The sequence below is a fragment of the Sorex araneus genome, chromosome 3 (genome assembly GCF_027595985.1).
Source record: "Sorex araneus isolate mSorAra2 chromosome 3, mSorAra2.pri, whole genome shotgun sequence".
Taxonomy (NCBI): domain Eukaryota; kingdom Metazoa; phylum Chordata; class Mammalia; order Eulipotyphla; family Soricidae; genus Sorex; species Sorex araneus.
The window spans coordinates 195572323-195589622 of record NC_073304.1 but is presented as its reverse complement, the minus strand read 5'-3'; the positions used below and the strand labels follow the sequence as shown (position 1 = coordinate 195589622).

The following is a 17300-nucleotide window of genomic DNA, read 5'->3' as shown; positions in this document are numbered from 1 at the left end:
CTTGCACGCAGCCGACCCGGGTTCGATCCCCGGCATCCCATATGGTCCCCCAAGCACTGCCAGGAGTAATTCCTGAGTGTAAAGCCAGGAGTAACCCCTGAGCATCGCTGGGTTGTGACCCAAAAAGCAAAAAAAAAAAAAAAAAAAAAGAATTGGACTCATTTAGGAAGGGGGAGAAGAAAATTGTGTAATTGTCAGCCAGAGAGATGGCCCAACAAGCTGAGCACAGGCTTCAATGGGTAGACCCAGGTTCAAACCTGGTTCTGCCTGGTCTCCCAAGCACCACTGAACACAGAGCCAGGGGTGCTCCCCAACACCGCCAGGTGTGAGCCCCTCCCCCACTCTGCAAAAACAACCACCCAAATGGTTTGTTTGCCAAGAGTACTGGTGAATTTGACCAGAGAACTGGATCACCAGATGCAAAACATGAGCAGCGAGAGGAACAAAAACAAAGTTGTGAAGCTTACATGTGTCTGTTTACGGTGAACAAACTGCAGCTTTCTTCTGTGATGATGTATCCTGAAAGGTCAGGTCATGGTCATGGGCAGCCTTTTAACTTGAACAAAGATAACAGTCAGAGACAAAGCAGTTTCTGTGGCATCCAAGTGTATGGGAAATACCTAAATGTTTGTTATTTGATGGACCAGAATGCGTAAAGAGGACCGGTTATATTTCAGTGCAAAATGGTCTTTTCTTTTTTCTTTTTTTTTCAATTGTGTCATATGGAGCCAGATGTCAGTTTTGCTGTGTTCTCCCTATAGAGCATATCCTAAAATCCTTTCAAATATGTCTTTCCTTTCTCAAAACCTCCAATGGAGAAATGAGTCCAAAAGTTTATGGTTTATGTAAACCTGAAACTAGTGCAGTAAGTACTCTGATCTGAAGTGCCAAAAAACCACAGGCTGCTGATACTTAAACTGAGCTGGATATCAAAACACAGCATTCAGACCATTATCTGCTACCTAATTCTAGCAGCGCTCAGGCTTTTACCCGACATTGGCTTGGCAATCCAAGAGAATGAGACTTTGAAGCAGCTTTATAAAATTGCCCCAGTGGTTGCAACTCTTCTTAATGCTGGAACCTATTTAGAGAATATAACCTGTTACTTAAAATCTAAATATATCCCTTTTAAAGCATTACACATTTAAATGACATATTTGTTGTGTGTGTGTTTTGCCCCCCCTCTATACATCTATTTTAAGATGGGAGCTTTTCAGGACCATGGCAGGAAGTCTCTGCTAAGTGCTCTGTGGTGGATTATGATGGTTTACAATAATAGTTTGTCATACCAAATTAGGTTTTCTCTTTACCTGGGCTATGCCAGAAGATAAATAGAAGCTGTGTTAAGCAAGTTACTGTGTTGGGGCTGGAGCGATAGTTGAGCAGATCAGATGCTTGCATTGCACGCAGCTGACCCAAGTTCAATTCCAGTACCCCATATTGTCCCTCAAGCCCCACCAGGAGCCAGAAATAAACCATGTAATTACTGTGTATTCTGAAAGTGCCTGTTTGGAGTGTCGTGTTTATCTGTAATATTGATGTGCTGGTCTCTACATTTTATTTCAGTCCAAAAGAATATCCGCTAAGGATGCCTTAGCTCACCCTTACCTAGATGAAGGGCGACTCCGATACCACACGTGTATGTGTAAATGTTGCTTTTCCACCTCTACTGGAAGAGTTTATACCAGTGACTTTGAGCCCATCACCAATCCCAAATTCGACGATACTTTTGAGAAGAACCTCAGTTCTGTTCGACAGGTTAAAGGTAAGTGTCTGTTTGAATCTTTGGCCAAGCAGGATGCCTAATAATATTTTTTCATTGTTTGGCCATGAATTTATTTATTTTTTATTTTTTTCTTTTTGGGTCACACCTGGCGATGCACAGGGGTTACTCCTGGCTCTGCACTCAGGAATTACCCTGGCCGTGCTCAGGGGACCATATGGGATGCTGGGATTCGAACCTGGGTCAGCCATGTGCAAGGCAAACGCTGTGCTATCGCTCCAGCCCCGGCCATGAATTTCTTACCCTGAATATTTTACAACATTGCACATTGAACTCTTTGCTCAGAGTAAATATGCCCAGAGATCTCTGTTATAAAAAACATTTATTTAGGAGAATGTCAAGCATGAATATTTTGTGTTTATTTTCAAGGCTGACTTAGTGAGTTAGCCAGCATGTACTTAATGTTGTATTCACTTTGTGTGATTTCATTGGATGAAACTTTATGGATTTCTTTTTTATATAACATGTAAAGTTTTCAAATGGATGAATATCCACTGAGGGAATCAGTTCTTGGATGATTTTAAGAGAAGAAATTTATCATAGTCTACTTGTAAAATTTACTTTTGGTGTGAAGGTAGGGTGGGAGATAATGACATTCAAAGTTCTGATCAGGGCTGGAGCGATAGCACAGCGGGTAGGGCATTTGCCTTGCACGCAGCCGACCCTCGTTCGAATCCCAGCATCCCATATGGTCCCTTGAGCACCGCCAGGGGTGGTTCCTGAGTGCATGAACCAGGAGTGACTGCTGTGCATCACCAGGTGTGACCCAAAAAGCAAAAAAAAAAAGTTCTGATTCAGTCAGCTCTAGGACATTTTAGAAAGAAAGTGGTTCCCAAAGTATCCTACCCAAAACTGTGTCCCTGCACACCAATTGAGGTTTTTAAGTGACTTTCAAAAATGCAATAGTTAGCAGCAATTTAGATGAGTTTGTTCATAATGCCGGCCCTGTGAAGTGCTCAAAATCATCAACATTTTTTATACTTGGGCAGGCTGGAGCAATAGCACAGTGGGTTGGGCGGTTCCCTTGCACGCAGCCAACCCGGGTTCAATTCCTCCGCCCCTCTTGGAAAACCCGGCAAGCTACCAAGAGTATCTCGCCCGCACGGCAGAGCCTGGCAAGCTACCCGTGGCGTATTCAATATGCCAAAAACAGCAACAACTAGTCTCACAATGGAGATGTTACTGGTGCCCGCCCGAGCAAATCCATGAGCAGTGATACAGTGATACATACTTGGGTGTGTTCCAGCCCAAGCACGCTGCTATAGGGGCTTTGCCGGTGTTTAGCAGCACCTGTTATTTTGGTTGCTGGAAAATGCTGCCGGATTCAGCCCGGGAGGGGCACGGGGAGGGGGACGAGGGGGAGAGGGAGAGAGAGGAAGGAGCTTTAGCGATCCTGTCAGTAGGAAATGCTGGAAGTAGCTGACGCATCATTGCTTCCAAGCCTTCAATGGGGTGTAATATGTTTGTTTTCTCCACAGAAATTATTCACCAGTTCATTTTGGAACAGCAGAAAGGAAACAGAGTGCCTCTCTGCATCAACCCTCAGTCTGCTGCTTTTAAGAGCTTTATTAGGTAACTATCTGCCTGTAGTTCTAAGTTTCTTGTTCTAGGTGGTGGGGGATGAAGTAAAAGCATGCCATTGTAATTTGTTGTTCAGCATACTTTTCTTTAGATTAAATAACAGAGAGGCCAGAGAGATAGTATGATGAGTAAGGCACTTGCCTTGCACGCACCCAACCCTTGGTTGAATCCCTAGTACCACAGATGGTCCCTCAGCACCACCAGGTGTGACCCAGAACACCAGAATAGGAAAGAAAATCCAGGGCCTGGATTTTCAGGTTGGCAAGCGGCCAACTTAAAATTGATACCTGGCACCTGCTATGGCCCCCTGAGCATCACTGTGTCATTCCCCCTCTACCCGCTCCCCCCTCAAAAAAAAATAGAAAACATCCAAATGAAGGTTTTTATTATGAATTCTGGCTGTGGTCAAAATAAATTCATTCCACGGACACTCATTCCTGGCGGTGTCTATAGCAGTGGTTTCTGCAGCAGTCATGTGCTGGCTGGTCCTGTGCATGAATGCGTGTGGCAGCTTCTGGATTTGATGAGGTCATGTAGGTCCCTTCACCCCCCACCACCTAGTAACTGCCCGCCAGGAAAGTATTTATCACAGCAGGGTTGCTGGTGTGGCCTCTTTAGAGCAGACAATAGGCTTTTATTGTATGAGAGCTAGAAACCTACTCTGGCACCTAGCAGACCTCATTCTCTTTATCTCTTTGTCCTTTCCTTCTTAATCTCTATTTCCCCGACTTCTTGTACCAGTTAAGTTCCAGACAGGAGAAAGTAATTTGAACAGGGAACACTTAGTAACAAGAAGCATTAACTGGGCCAGGGATGTAGCTCAGCCGCAGATCACTTGCCTCGCATGAATGAGGCCCCCAGCACTGCCAGGAGTGATCCCTGCGTATAGAGCCAGGAATAAGTTCTGAGAACAACTGAGTGTGCCTCGCTCCCCCCACCCAAAGAAAAACAGAACAAAAAATGGAAAAGATGGTTAGCTACTCAAAGGTATAAGAAATCTCAAGGGTCCTGAAATATCAATTTCAAGTATTTCTTCCAGACAGAGGGGCATGAACAGGGAGCATTTATAAGAAATTATATCATCGTGATTCAGTTTTGGTTTTTTGGGTTGTTTTTTGTTGTTGTTGTTTTTAATTTTTTTTTTCTTTTTGGGTCACACCCGGCGATGCACAGGGGTTACTCCTGGCTCTGCACTCAGGAATTACTCCTGGCAGTGCTCAGGGGACCATATGGGATGCTGGGAATCGAACCTGGGTTGGCCGTGTGCAAGGCAAACGCCCTACCCGCTGTGCTATCGCTCCAGCCCCTGTTTTAATTTTTTTAGGAGGAAAAGGGGCTAGAGACAGTACAGTGGGTAGGGCATTGACATTGCACGTGGTGAATCTAGGTTCAATCCCCAAATCCCATATGGTCCCCTGAGTACCACCATGAGTAACCCCCGAGCATTGTCGGGTGTGACCCCAAAACCAAAAATAAATAAAAATTTAAAGTAGAAGAAAAAAATTACAGGAGGCCTCTCTACTGCCGAAGAATTTGGAACTCTTTAGAGAGGACATGGCCACCCCCAGAACAGCTTGAGGGTGGTGAAGAAGCGTGCAAGAAGGTGGAGGAGGGGTTGGGCCATCAGAATCCTGCTGAGTTACAGAGAAATTTACCAGAAACTTGTTAAACCAAAGGTGGACCTTCCATTTCAAAGAAATCCCTCAGGAAAACCAGGAAGAGAAGTTGCTAGTGCTGGGGCCAGTGCTAGGGCCTCAGAGCGCCCTCTGTTGACAGAGGCCAGCAGCATGCTCGATGGCAAAGGACAAATGTGAATCGGTAGAGTCTGGCTCTGGTACCACAAAGCAGGACAACCACATCCTTCCTTTGTCCTTCTCCATCTTTTCTCATCTCCCTGCTTCACTTCCTTCCCCTCCCTTACAATCTAATTGGGTTTGATGGGCCAGAGTGATAGTACATTGCCTTCAGTGGAGCCAATCCCCTGTTCCATCCCAGGCAGTGCACATGGTCCCCTGAGCACTGATGGGTGTGGCCCAGCTGCATCCCCCCACATAATGATAAAAACTGACTTTACTTAATAAGTTGATTGAATCTATTGAACCACTGTGAACGGTCTTATTCAGAATTCAACAACTCAGTGATTTTTATTTCTTCTATGTATATCTTCTGTAGAAAGAAGGTATTAGATTGCATTTTTACTTCCCTAGGACTTATGTTTTTTGTTTGTTTGGGAGTAAAGGCGATGGCTCAAAGAACTGGAGCACTGGCTTTGCATGTGGGAAACCTGGGTTTCAGCCCCAGCAACATATGTTTCACCAAGAATGAGAACCAGGAGCAACCCTTGTTCCATTGGGTTTGACCAAAAATATTCTAAGTAATAAAATTGTTTTTCATTTCCCCCTTAAGAATCAGTAACACCAGGAATCAGCCCTGAGCATCGCCGGGTGTGACCCAAAAAGCAAAAAAAAAGAAAAACAAAAACCATGTGGCTGGAGCAATAGTACAGTGGGTAGGGCATTTGCCTTGCATGCAGCCAACTCGGTTCGATTCCCAGCATCCCATGTGGTCCCCGAGCACCGCCAGGAGTGATTCCTGAGTGCAGAGCCAGGAGTCAGCCTGAGCATCACTGGGTGTGACCCAAAAAGCAAAAAAAAAAAAAAAATCAGTAATAACACACAGCCCCTCACCCTACATCATGTAGGTGATGTGTATGTTTGTGTGTGTGTGTGCAGTAAAATTGTTTTATTTAGAAATAGACAGAAAATACAGGGGATAAGTGTTTGCCATGCATGTGGCCGACCTAGGTTCAGTCCCCAACATTGCATATAGTCCCCCTAACATCACCAGAAGTCCAGAAGTAACCCCAGAGCATAGAGCCAGAAGTAGACCCTCATCACAGCCAGATATAGCCCAAACCAACCCCCCCCCACAATTTTTTTATTTAAGAAATATGAGTGAGAAGAGGGATCCCTCCTATGCAGTGAAAGAAGGAATTACACATTCCAAGTTGGGATGCTGGAAATTCCAAACTAAAATGCCAATCAGGTGTTTTGATGCCTTTCAGATACAAATCATTCAGTATCTTGGATCTTGGGAAAACAGTTGTTACACACAAGTTTATAATCTAGTTGACAACATTAGACAGACTGATAACTGATAAAACAGATCCTTGTCCCACAAATGTTAAGTGAATATTCATACTGTTTGGTAAAAGAATGCGTATGAGAACCATTCAAAATAGGTCTCCCATTTAAAGTCATGGTATTTGGACTAGAGCAATAGTGTACCACTGGGTATAGCCCAAAGCCAAAAAATATAAAGTCACGTTGTTTCAGGGAGCCAGAGAGATCATTCAGTGGCGGGGTGCCTCTCTTGCACACGGCCAACCCAGGTTTAACCCCAGATCCCCCATTTTATTCCCCTAATCACCGACAGAGTGGTCCCTGAGTGCAGAACCAGGAGTAAGCCCCAGGCACCACTGACTATGATCCAAAAACCAAAATTAAGTCTCAGTGTTTTAATGAAGAATTCTGCATTCTTTAAGATTATGTTGCTGATTTATAGGGCCAGAGAGCACAGTGAGTAGGGCTTGCCTTGCATAATGCCAACCTGGGTTCAGTCCTCAAAACCCTGTATGGTCCCCAAGTTCACCAGGTGAGATTTCTGAGCACTGAGCCAGGAGTAACCCCTGAGAATAGCCAGGTGTAGCCCCCCTCCAAAAAAAAGATTATGTTGCTGATTGAGTACAGACATTATTTATAATAGCTACCATTTATGGGGGCTGGAGCAATAGCATAGTGGGTAAGGCGTTTGCCTTGCACGCGGCCAACCCGGGTTCGAATCCCAGCATCCCATATGGTCTCCTGAGCACTGCCAGGAGTAATTCCTGAGTGCAAAGCCAGGAGTAACCCCTGTGCATCGCCGGGTGTGACCCAAAAATCGGGAAAAAAAAAGCTACCATTTATGTTATAAAGTTGGCTTAGGAAAGCATAGGATATCTTGTAATTAATAGTAGCTTGTGTGATGGACAACATTATTCCTTTTAAGTAAATTTGCTCTTCAAGTCCATGTTTTACCCTTGTTTTCATGTCCTTGTTTTAGCCACTATGTCATATTGCCTCACTATAGAGATAGATCTTTGAATAAAGTGGAATAAATACAACTTTAGAGAAATTAAAAGAGGAGGGAAGGAAGGAGGAAACAGGAGAAATTTTTTTCCCCCATTGAAGTAATCAGAATTTATTGAATTCTCAAAAAGATAATTCAGTGGGCTGCTTTGCATGCAGGAGACCTAGGTTTTATCCCTGACACTGCAGGGTCCTTGGGAACTTGGGAACAACCCCCCACCCTCCACCACCAAGTGTAACCTAAAACCCCCATTTTTTTTTTTATTAAAAAAGAATTATTTTTTAAGAGAATTAGGACTGGAGAGAGTGTGTAGCGGGTAAGGGTGCCTGCCTTGCATGCGCCTGACTCAGATTCCATCCCCAGCATCCCAAATGGTTCCCTACACATCTCTGGGTGTGGCCACCCCCCAGAAAATAAGATTGTTGAGAAATAACCAGTGGTGGTTATTGCTTGCCAACTTTGAGACCATTTTCATAAAGAAGAGACCAGAACAGGTGCTTAGTGCCCTTTGTGGTGTTACAACTGACCTTACCATCTCTCCTTTCCTTTCAGTTCCACTGTCGCTCAGCCGTCCGAGATGCCCCCCTCGCCTCTGGTGTGGGAGTGACGTGGGAGATAATGTACTACTGAAGATGTAATGTAGCTTTCCACTGGAGTCTGGGATTTGCAATTCTGGAGGTTAATCATGCTTGTACTGTAATTTTACTAATGAAGTTTTAAATTAACAACCACTACTTGTATGATATGAATAATATTTAGAAATGTTACTAGACTTTTAATCTTGTAAAGTGGTTGTGCTTTTAGAAGAAAAAATATTTTACCCAGAGTCGCACATGTTTTATGAATTTAGTGCAGCTGTTATGGCTCACCTCAGAACAAGAGAGAATTGAACCAAATTTGGGAGTTGGGGGTTTTGTGGTTTTGTTTTTGTTTTTCTTTTTCTTTTCTTAAATGAAGTGAGATTGTCACACACACACACATACACACATACACACACACACACACACAGACCACATACATACATACACACGCACACTCACACACACAGAGACATGCACACACAAGGCAGTCATACATTTTGATAATTTGAGCCATTCCTGAAGATTTGGAGTTTTCTAAAAGAATCTCGAGACCTTGCCTGAGACCAATCATGGAGCCACCTGAGCGGATTGTGGCTGCACCTGGGGGTGGGGGGCGGGGCATGCCACCTGATGATCCAGCCCTATAATTAGCTTCTCATTAGAGCCGTGACAGTGATGTGTGCTGTCTAAAATCCATTGTTGTGGGTAGAGAGAATGAGTTTGTGACTAGGAGAGACTAAACTTTTGTTTTCCTTACCTGGTATAAATATATATATATATATTTAATCTATTTTTATTAGAAGTTTTTCTGCTCTTTCTTACATAAAAGAACCCCCAAGCATGCATCTTTCATGTGTGTAAATAAGTAATTTCTGGGCTAATTTCAAAAGAATCCCAACATTGCTGTATAGAGAGAGAACTAGCTTGCACATTTTAGGTCTGTGAAATTTTGTGAGACTTTTCCTGCACTGGACAGTAAAACAATAAATAAATAAAAGACAAAAACAAATTAAAAAAAAAATTAAAGCCACAAAAAAAAGGCACATAGGGAATTATGTCAAATGTGTTTGTGTCCTTAGGCAAAGCTGTGGGAGTCTTGAAATGTCACAGTAGTAAATAACTTATGACTTTTTTGACAAATTCTTTTTTCTGTTGGAACACTGAATTCTTCTGTGCATATGTATATATGAATACAAACTGAAGGCCTCTACCTCCTGGAGTCATACAACTTGGCTTGTTTACCTCCACTTGCTGATGATGACTATTTTTTTTTTTTAAGTTCAATGTGGAGACTTGAAACTTGAATGTCCCTTCCAACTTTTATATTAAAAATAAAAAGACAAGAAAATTGAAGATCGTTTTTCACCTGTACAAGGAATCCTAATGAATCGTCTTAAAATTGGTCTAGGATAAAAAAAAACCTCGGTGTGTGTTATGGACAATTAACTATTAAAGTTATTGTAAGTTATCTGTATTTAGCAGAGTATTTTCATCTTGAGTGATCTGAACTGAATTTGAAGACTATTAATAAGTTATGTTTGGAAGTTTTAACTTCAATGAAGTAATTATTTGCTGTGAAAGAAACAAACAATGAATTACTAAACAAAGATGGTGCAATATCTTTGTTTTTTTTTTATGAGGCTCCTGAGAATCAACCCAACTGAAGCATTTCAATTCACTTGAATGAGAAACGTGTTTAGTATCAAAAGAGCCCAAGAAGACACTGGTGTGAAAGGTACAATCTCAGAGGTTGGTCAATTACCGTGGCACACTTACTGGTCACTTTGTACAATGTAGATTTGAAGTACAGTGGTGAAAACATTAAATGTGACATTTGAAAAGATGTGTCTTCTGTTTTATTTCAATTCATTTCCTTTGTTTTCTTTTTTCCAATTGTATATATCATAAATTTGCAGATTTGAGACATTTTCTTTTTTTCTTTTTTTCTTTTTTTTTTTTGCTTTTTGGGTCACACCCAGCGATGCTCAGGGGTTACTCCTGGCTTTGCACTCAGGAATTACTCCTGGCAGTGCTTGGGGGGCCATATGGGATGCTGGGGATCGAACCTGGGTCGGCCACGTGCAAGGCAAACGCCCTACCCGATGTGCTATCGCTCCAGCCCCGAGACATTTTCTAATCCCATTTCCTTGGTTGGTTTGGTTTGGTTTGGGTGCCACATCCAATGATGCTCTGGGGCTGCTCCCAGCTCCTTATCCAGGAGATATACAGTGTCAGGGACCAAACATGCAAATCATGTGCTTAGCCATGGAAGCTATCACCTCAGCTGTTCTTCCCATTTTGATCTTTTTTTTTTTTTCTTTTTGGGTCACACCCAGCGATGCTCAGGGGTTACTCCTGGCTTTGCACTCAGGAATTACTCCTGGCGGTGCTTGGGGGACCATATGGGATGCCGGGGATCGAACCTGGGTCGGCCACGTGCAAGGCAAACGCCCTACCCGCTGTGCTATCGCTCCGGCCCCCATTTTGATCTTTGAGGGGGATTAGAAACAAAACATTCTAGTGGTTTTGGGGACAAAACTGGCAATACTTAGACTAGAACTGATCTAGGGTGCTTAGACTGGCACTGAGTAGATTAAATCTAGGGTTGAACCTGGGCTTCCTGAATGTACACCTATCTCTCTAGGCCCCCCCCACACACACACATACCCCTTTTTAAACTCTTCCCAGAAACTTGCCAGAGACATACTGAAAACTTAATATCAAGACTGTTATTTTAGGACTAGGAAGATAATGTGTACATATGTGTTGCATGTGCGAAGCTCAGGTTCTCCTTGGTGATCCCCAAACACTGATAGGAGTGACCCCACCCACTCCTTCCATCACCAGGTATGGCCCAAAAGAAACACTGGTTTAACTATAGATAATTTGAACACTTCCTCAGAACTCAGTATATCATCCAATGGTCACCAGAGTTTTTATTTTTGATGGGGGGAGGGTAGCCCTGTCAGTGCTGGGGAGCTACTTCCAGCTGTGTTCTTAGGGGACCAAGCAGTGCTACAAAATATGTTCTTTCACCCCTGAACTGTCCCTCTAGCCCAGACTTTTTTTTTAATCAGTGAGCCCTATTTGCACGTGAAACCAAGCTCCATATATTGGAATCCAGTAGAAAATTGAAGGTTATGGGGGTCTAGAAAGCCTAGAACCCCCTCCTGGTTTTATTCTGTTTTGTTTTTTGCTTTTTGGGTCACACCCAGCAATGCACAGGGGTTACTCCTGGTGCTGCACTCAGGAATTACCCCTGGTGGTGCTCAGGAGACCGTATGAGATTCTGGGAATTGAACCCGGGTGGGCCGTGTGCAAGGCAAACACCCTACCCGATGTGCTATTGCTCCCCCCTGCCCCGGCAATTCTTGACCACTTAGAGTGCTGGTCAGGCCCTACGGTGCTAGGGATTACTCAATCCACCGTGGTGGCACTCAGGGGGCTTTAGGGCTGCATTTAGCAACGCTTGAGGAGTTATGGGTGCCAGGGATGTGCCAGAAGCAGCTGCAGGCAAGGTGCACACCTTAACAACAGAACCAGCCTCTCACCTCCACGTGAGTACCAAAACAGATAAAAGTTCCCTGCTCTAGATAAGGCCGGCTTATGAGAGGACTTCACATCTCCCTGCCTTCTTTCCTGAAATGAGCCTGTCTGACTTCGAAGTACTCTCCCTGAGACCGGATGAAGAACTGTCCTCTGGGGGGGGCTCAGCACGTGCTTCTGCACCGCTGGTTTCCTGAACACTGGGAGCGAACCTGGAGCAAAGGGCTGGGAGGAGCCCCTGGCATTGCTGGGCCATGTCCAAGATTAAAAACATTTAATTTTAGTCTGAATTTTAAAAGCGTTACTTTGGGTTTTGTAGATGACATGTACTTCTCCCTATTTTAAACTTGACAGTGCTCGCTTCGGCAGCACATATATATTTTAAACTTGACAAATTAATGAGCTTTTTTTTTTTTTACTGACACGTGTGAAATTGAATGTTCAAACTCAAACACACAAATACACATTTTATTCACAAATTTGGGGGGAAGGAGTCATCTAGTGGTGCTCAGAAGCTACTCCTGGCTCAGGGCATAAGTGACTCCTAGCAGTGCCCAGGAGACCATCTAGTACTGAGGATTGAACCCAAGACTCTGGATTCAAAACCTTGTGTCAATAGTCCCTAAGAACCACTAACTGTGGCAAAAAAAAACAAGAAATTGGAGCAGGTTGGTAAGAATAGAAGCAAAGCATGTTTGAGGTCCGGAGTTCAATTTCCAGCATCACATGGTCCCCACATATCACTGGATATGGCCCTGATTGCCCCTGATACTGCCAGCACCAAATTACCAGGCCCACATGCAGACCAAGGCCAGAGTAAACTGGGCTTCCAAGTGGAGATGTGTATGTTGAAAGATGTGGGGGTGGGGGATGCGGAATGCAGAAAATTGCATTCTCTCCTCAAAGACTCTAGCTTATTTGATAGTTCCATTTCCCTCTGCCTCTTTCCCCTTCCCAGACCAATAAAATAACGAAGACTTCACTAGCTCGGGAGTGTGCCTGGGCTGAGGGCGAAGACAATGGCTCAAGGTATAATATCCAATATTTCATCTGCAACCTGGGCATTACCATCTACCCAGTTACCTACACCAGATACCACTTCCTTGCCACTCCCATTCCCTTTTGTTGTGTGGGGATAGGGGGGTGTGTGTGTGTGGTATGGGGAGCGGTGTCACACTCCTGTCTGGTGCTCTCTTGGCCACAGTGCTCACCAAGGCTTGTACTCTTGCAGTGCTTGCACACATGCTCACCAGGGCCCTGCAAACAGTGCTTGCCGTGGCTCTGTTACTCCTACCTCTTGTTGCAGTGCTTCCTAAGGGTGTCACCTATCAGCTAACCGCACAGAAAGCGGTCATGTTCAGTGGGCGACGAGTAAAACATTCACCCTTGTTTCCTTTCCCCCCATCTTTTGCTGCTGTTGATGGTGCAGTAACTGAGGCCACACATTGTTGTGTTGCTCACGAGGCTTGTTCTTCTGGCTGTGGTGCTTGCACATTCAACCTTAGTCTCACTGCAGATCTGTGAGTCGTGGCACTTGCACATTCTAGCAGTAGTGCTCACCGAGATCTTTCTTTTGGTTTGAGGGCGCACACACACACACACACACACACACTGCTGTGCTCCAGAGTCCAGGGTGCTCTGCAGTGTGCATGGCACTGGGGATTGAACTTAGGGCCCCACCCTCGAAAGGCCTCTGCTTTGGGCCTCTGAGCCATGCACTAGGAGGACCCTGCTGCGCACTGAGGATCAAACCCTGGCCTCCTGCAGGGGTAGCATGTGCTTCGACCCATCAGGCTAACCCTCCTCCTACTCCACCCCACTGGCACAACTGTTTTTAAGAGAATCAAACACTTGAATTTGGGGGGCCAGAATGATGGTCTAGTGGGTAGGGCATCTCCCTTATCCTTACTCAACCCAGGTTCAATATCTGGCATCTCATGATTCCCCCAAACCCATCAGGACTGATTCCTGAATGCAAAGCCAGGATTAGCCCTAAGCATCACCAAGTAGGTCCCCCAAACAAAAAAAAAACTTGAATGCTTTCCAACTTCCTGTCTATTTTGGGGTGCTCTGTTCTACATGCTCCTACACAATCACCATTAATCTCACTTTGCAAAAAAACACTATCACATAGGCCAGAGTACAGGAATTACAGGACTTGTCTCCCAAAGACCACGAGGGGGCACTCCTAAGCACAAAGAAAAAAAAAAAAAAACTGCACCAGAGGGTGAGACCCAAATTCTCCCCTACCTCCGCCCCCCAAATAAAGGTGCTGCCTTGCAATGCACAATCACTACCACCACCAACCAAAAAGGAAAGGCAGGGCCTCAAGCAATAGCACAGCAGGTAGGGCATTTGCCTTGAGTGCGGCATCCCATATGGTCCCCTGAGCACCACCAGGAGTAATTCCTGAGTGCAGAGCCAGGAGTAATCCCTGTGCATCGCCGAGTGTGACCCAAAAAAAGTTAAAAAAAAAAAAAAAAAAAGAAAGGCATATGTTTCACACATCTTACTAATGTGGCACAGTGGTTCTTGCATGTAAACTTGGAATTAACAAATCAAATGACTTTGGTTTATAAGCTTTGGTTTATAAAGACCTCAACTCTGTGAAATAGCGCATCAATACTGAGAACCTTTTGAAAAGTAAAGCCAAGGGAGCACTGAGAAGAAACAATGAGGCCAGCAGTATTTTTTATCACCCAGGCAACAGATTTCATGGCACAGTTCTCTTGAAATCTCAGAACTGAAAAATTTTTATGGAAACATGTATCAATGAAGCCAGACACTTTTCACATAGAAGGTAAATCTGTTTCGGCAGCTTGGTTTGCCAGTGAAGACTGTCCAAACGTTTATGTGATAGCCATTTTTCCATGATAGAATTAGCTAGAATCTACAGCTAAAATTTTTTATAAAATATATTTAAAGATTTTTAAATGATCAAAAATTTAATTTCAGGAGCTGAGGAACAGCTCAAGGGCCAGAGTGCGAGCCTAGCATGTACTTGACTCTGAGATAGAATCCTGACCCCACCTGGCTTCCAGAACACCTCTAAGAGTGGCTTTGAGGCCCTGAGCACTTTGCTGTGTGGCCTCTATTAAACAAATTGTACAAATGGTGGATCTGAGAAATGAAACCCTTGTGCATTGCTGATGGAAAATTGAAATGATGCAGCCACGACAGGAAAAGTGTGGCAGGTCTTCAAAAAAAAAAATTAAACCACCATTTGATTCATTTCTGGCATCTATAAGAAAAAACTCAGAGCAGGAACTCTATTTCAGATATGTGAACAGATAGTTGAACCAATGTTCATAACACCATTATTGATTGGGCAGGAGCAATAGTATTATGGGTAGCATGTTTGCCTTACAGCAAACCAGGTTTGACCCTAGCACCACACAGATCAACCAGGAGTGATCCCTGAGCACCACCAGGTGTGCCCCCCCATACACACACACGCACACAAAAAGACAGCATTATTCACAATAATTAAAAGGTAGGGCTGGATGAGGCTGGAGAGATAGCACAGCGGGTAGGGCATTTGCCTTGCACTCGGCCGACCTGGATTCAAGTCCCAGCATCCCATATGGTCCCCTGAGCACTACCAGGAGTAATTCCTGAGTGCAGAGCCAGGAGTGACCCCTGTGCATCAGCAGGTGTGACCCAAAAAGAAAAAAAAAAAAGTAGGGCTGGAGTGATAATACAGTGGGTAGGGTGCTTGCCTTGCATGTGGCCAACCCAGGTTCAATCTCCAGCATCCCATATGGTCCCCCACGCACCACCACTGCAGAGCCAGGAACTACCCCTGAGCATCACTGAGTATGCCCCCCCCCGAAAAAAATACTCAAAGAGCTGTGAAAACATGGGAACAGAAAAACAGAAGAGTGGGATAATTAGCCCAGGTTCAATCTCTGGCACCCCATATGATCTCTCAAGTCCAGCCAAGAGTGATATCCCTGAGTGCGGAGCCAGGAGTAAGTCCTGAGCACCACCAGCTGTGGCCAAAATAAACAAAGGGAAAAAAAAAAACCTGCTTTCTCAGAACACAGGGCTAAGTGAAGTCATTGGACAGCAAATGCCCCACAATGCTGATTCCTCTAGGGCTGGTTTCCAGGAAAAGGTAGAAGCCCTGCTCCACTGTTTGAAAGATACTTCCGGTGTGAGAAATACTAACGAGTCACAATTGAGCCCCCTTTTCTCCCACCACATTCACCTTGAAAAAACTCCTGACCTTCCAGCTTGTTAACTGCTATACTTCTGGAAATAGGCCATTTCTTACACACATTCGAGTATTTCGGGATTTTCTCTTGCCTCAGGCCCTCGTCATTGCTAGTCCAACCTGCACAATGGGCACAATGAATCCTTCCTAGAGCACTGCTGGAACAGGCCTCGCTCAGGGTCTCCTGCTCCCTCCCGACTGCTCCACTAGCAGAGATATCAACTGTCACTTTTTACTGACCCGCCGCCTCCCCAAGGCAGACTTACTCCACCCCCACCCGACAAGCACTCGGATATGCTAGTGTTTGACACAGCTCAGGCACAAAACCTTGGCGGGCACCAAAATCTCAGTCATCATGATAAACTGTGTTAATGCAGCGTGCTTTCAAACCATAACAGATGGGCCAGGGAGACAGTTCAAAGGGCTGAGCACATACTGAGCCAGCAGGAAGCCTGAGTCTGAACCTCAGCACCACCACGTGGTTCCCCAAGCACTACCGCCAGTAGTCCCTGAGCATCACTGTGTGTAATCCTTGAACAAAGCTAGGTATGTCCAAACACTTAGGAAAAATAATAACAATGATGAAAAAAAAAAGTATGAAGATACCCAAATCTTAAAGTCTCCGAGTGAATCCCTCCTGCTCTTCCTCTCCACCGAAGTTAACAAGTTCTTTGACATGAAAAGGGGGTCATCACCCCAGGAAGCTGCCCTCTGCACTTGTAGATCTAAAGTAGTCATTGTGGGGTTGGAGCGATAGCACAGTGGGTAGGGTATTTGCCTTGTACGTGGCAGACCCAGGTTCAATTCCCAGCATCCCATATGGTCCCCCGAGAACCACCAGGAGTAATTCTTGAGTGCCTGAGCCAGGAGTAACCCCTGTGCATCGCCGGGTATGACACAAAAAAAGCAAATTCATACTACTAATAATAATAAAATAAAGTGATCAGTGTGCATTGACCGAGTGTGGCTCTGGTCAGTGAAAACAGGTTTGGCGTTGAGGCGTGAAGCCACCTGCTGATTGTAGAAGCAAAGCGGCTTTCCAGGCCTTATCATTTTCCATTAGCAGCAGAACCTCTTGATACCTGATACTTCTCCATCTTGCCATTAGCTGGCTGTTCTTCCAGCCCGTGTTCCCTACCAATGACATGCGGGGACAGCCTCCAGATGGCAGAGGACTCTGACTTTCATGTCTAGTTCCTTCAACAATGCTCCTTACTTGGTGTAAGAAGAAACAGACCTGGAGAGCACAGTCTTTGTGGTTCAGGACCCAACCATCAGCAGGAAAGGTGCAGACACTCAGATGAATGCTGCTGGCAGTAAATGTAGGAAACAGACAAGTGTGCAAGTTACAGAAACAGCAGCGCCCTTAGATTCAGGCCTGGAACTGGGGGCTTTGGGTTGTTATTTTGCCGTTGTGGGTTTTTGTTTTTGTTTGGGGACATTGGTCAGGGCTTAACTCCTGGCT

General features: G+C 44.7%; 1 protein-coding gene across 1 annotated transcript in view; it reads left to right on the top strand.

Moving 5' to 3' along the window:
* NLK (nemo like kinase) overlaps window positions 1-9916 on the top strand; it is a 147513-nt gene extending 137597 nt beyond the window's left edge. The window contains exons 9-11 of the mRNA XM_055131283.1: window positions 1567-1765; window positions 3262-3355; window positions 8045-9916. Coding sequence (XP_054987258.1) covers window positions 1567-1765; window positions 3262-3355; window positions 8045-8099 — 348 coding nt within the window. The 3' untranslated portion in view covers window positions 8100-9916. The remainder of the gene's footprint in view (window positions 1-1566; window positions 1766-3261; window positions 3356-8044) is intronic.
* The last annotated feature ends 7384 nt before the right edge of the window (window positions 9917-17300 follow it).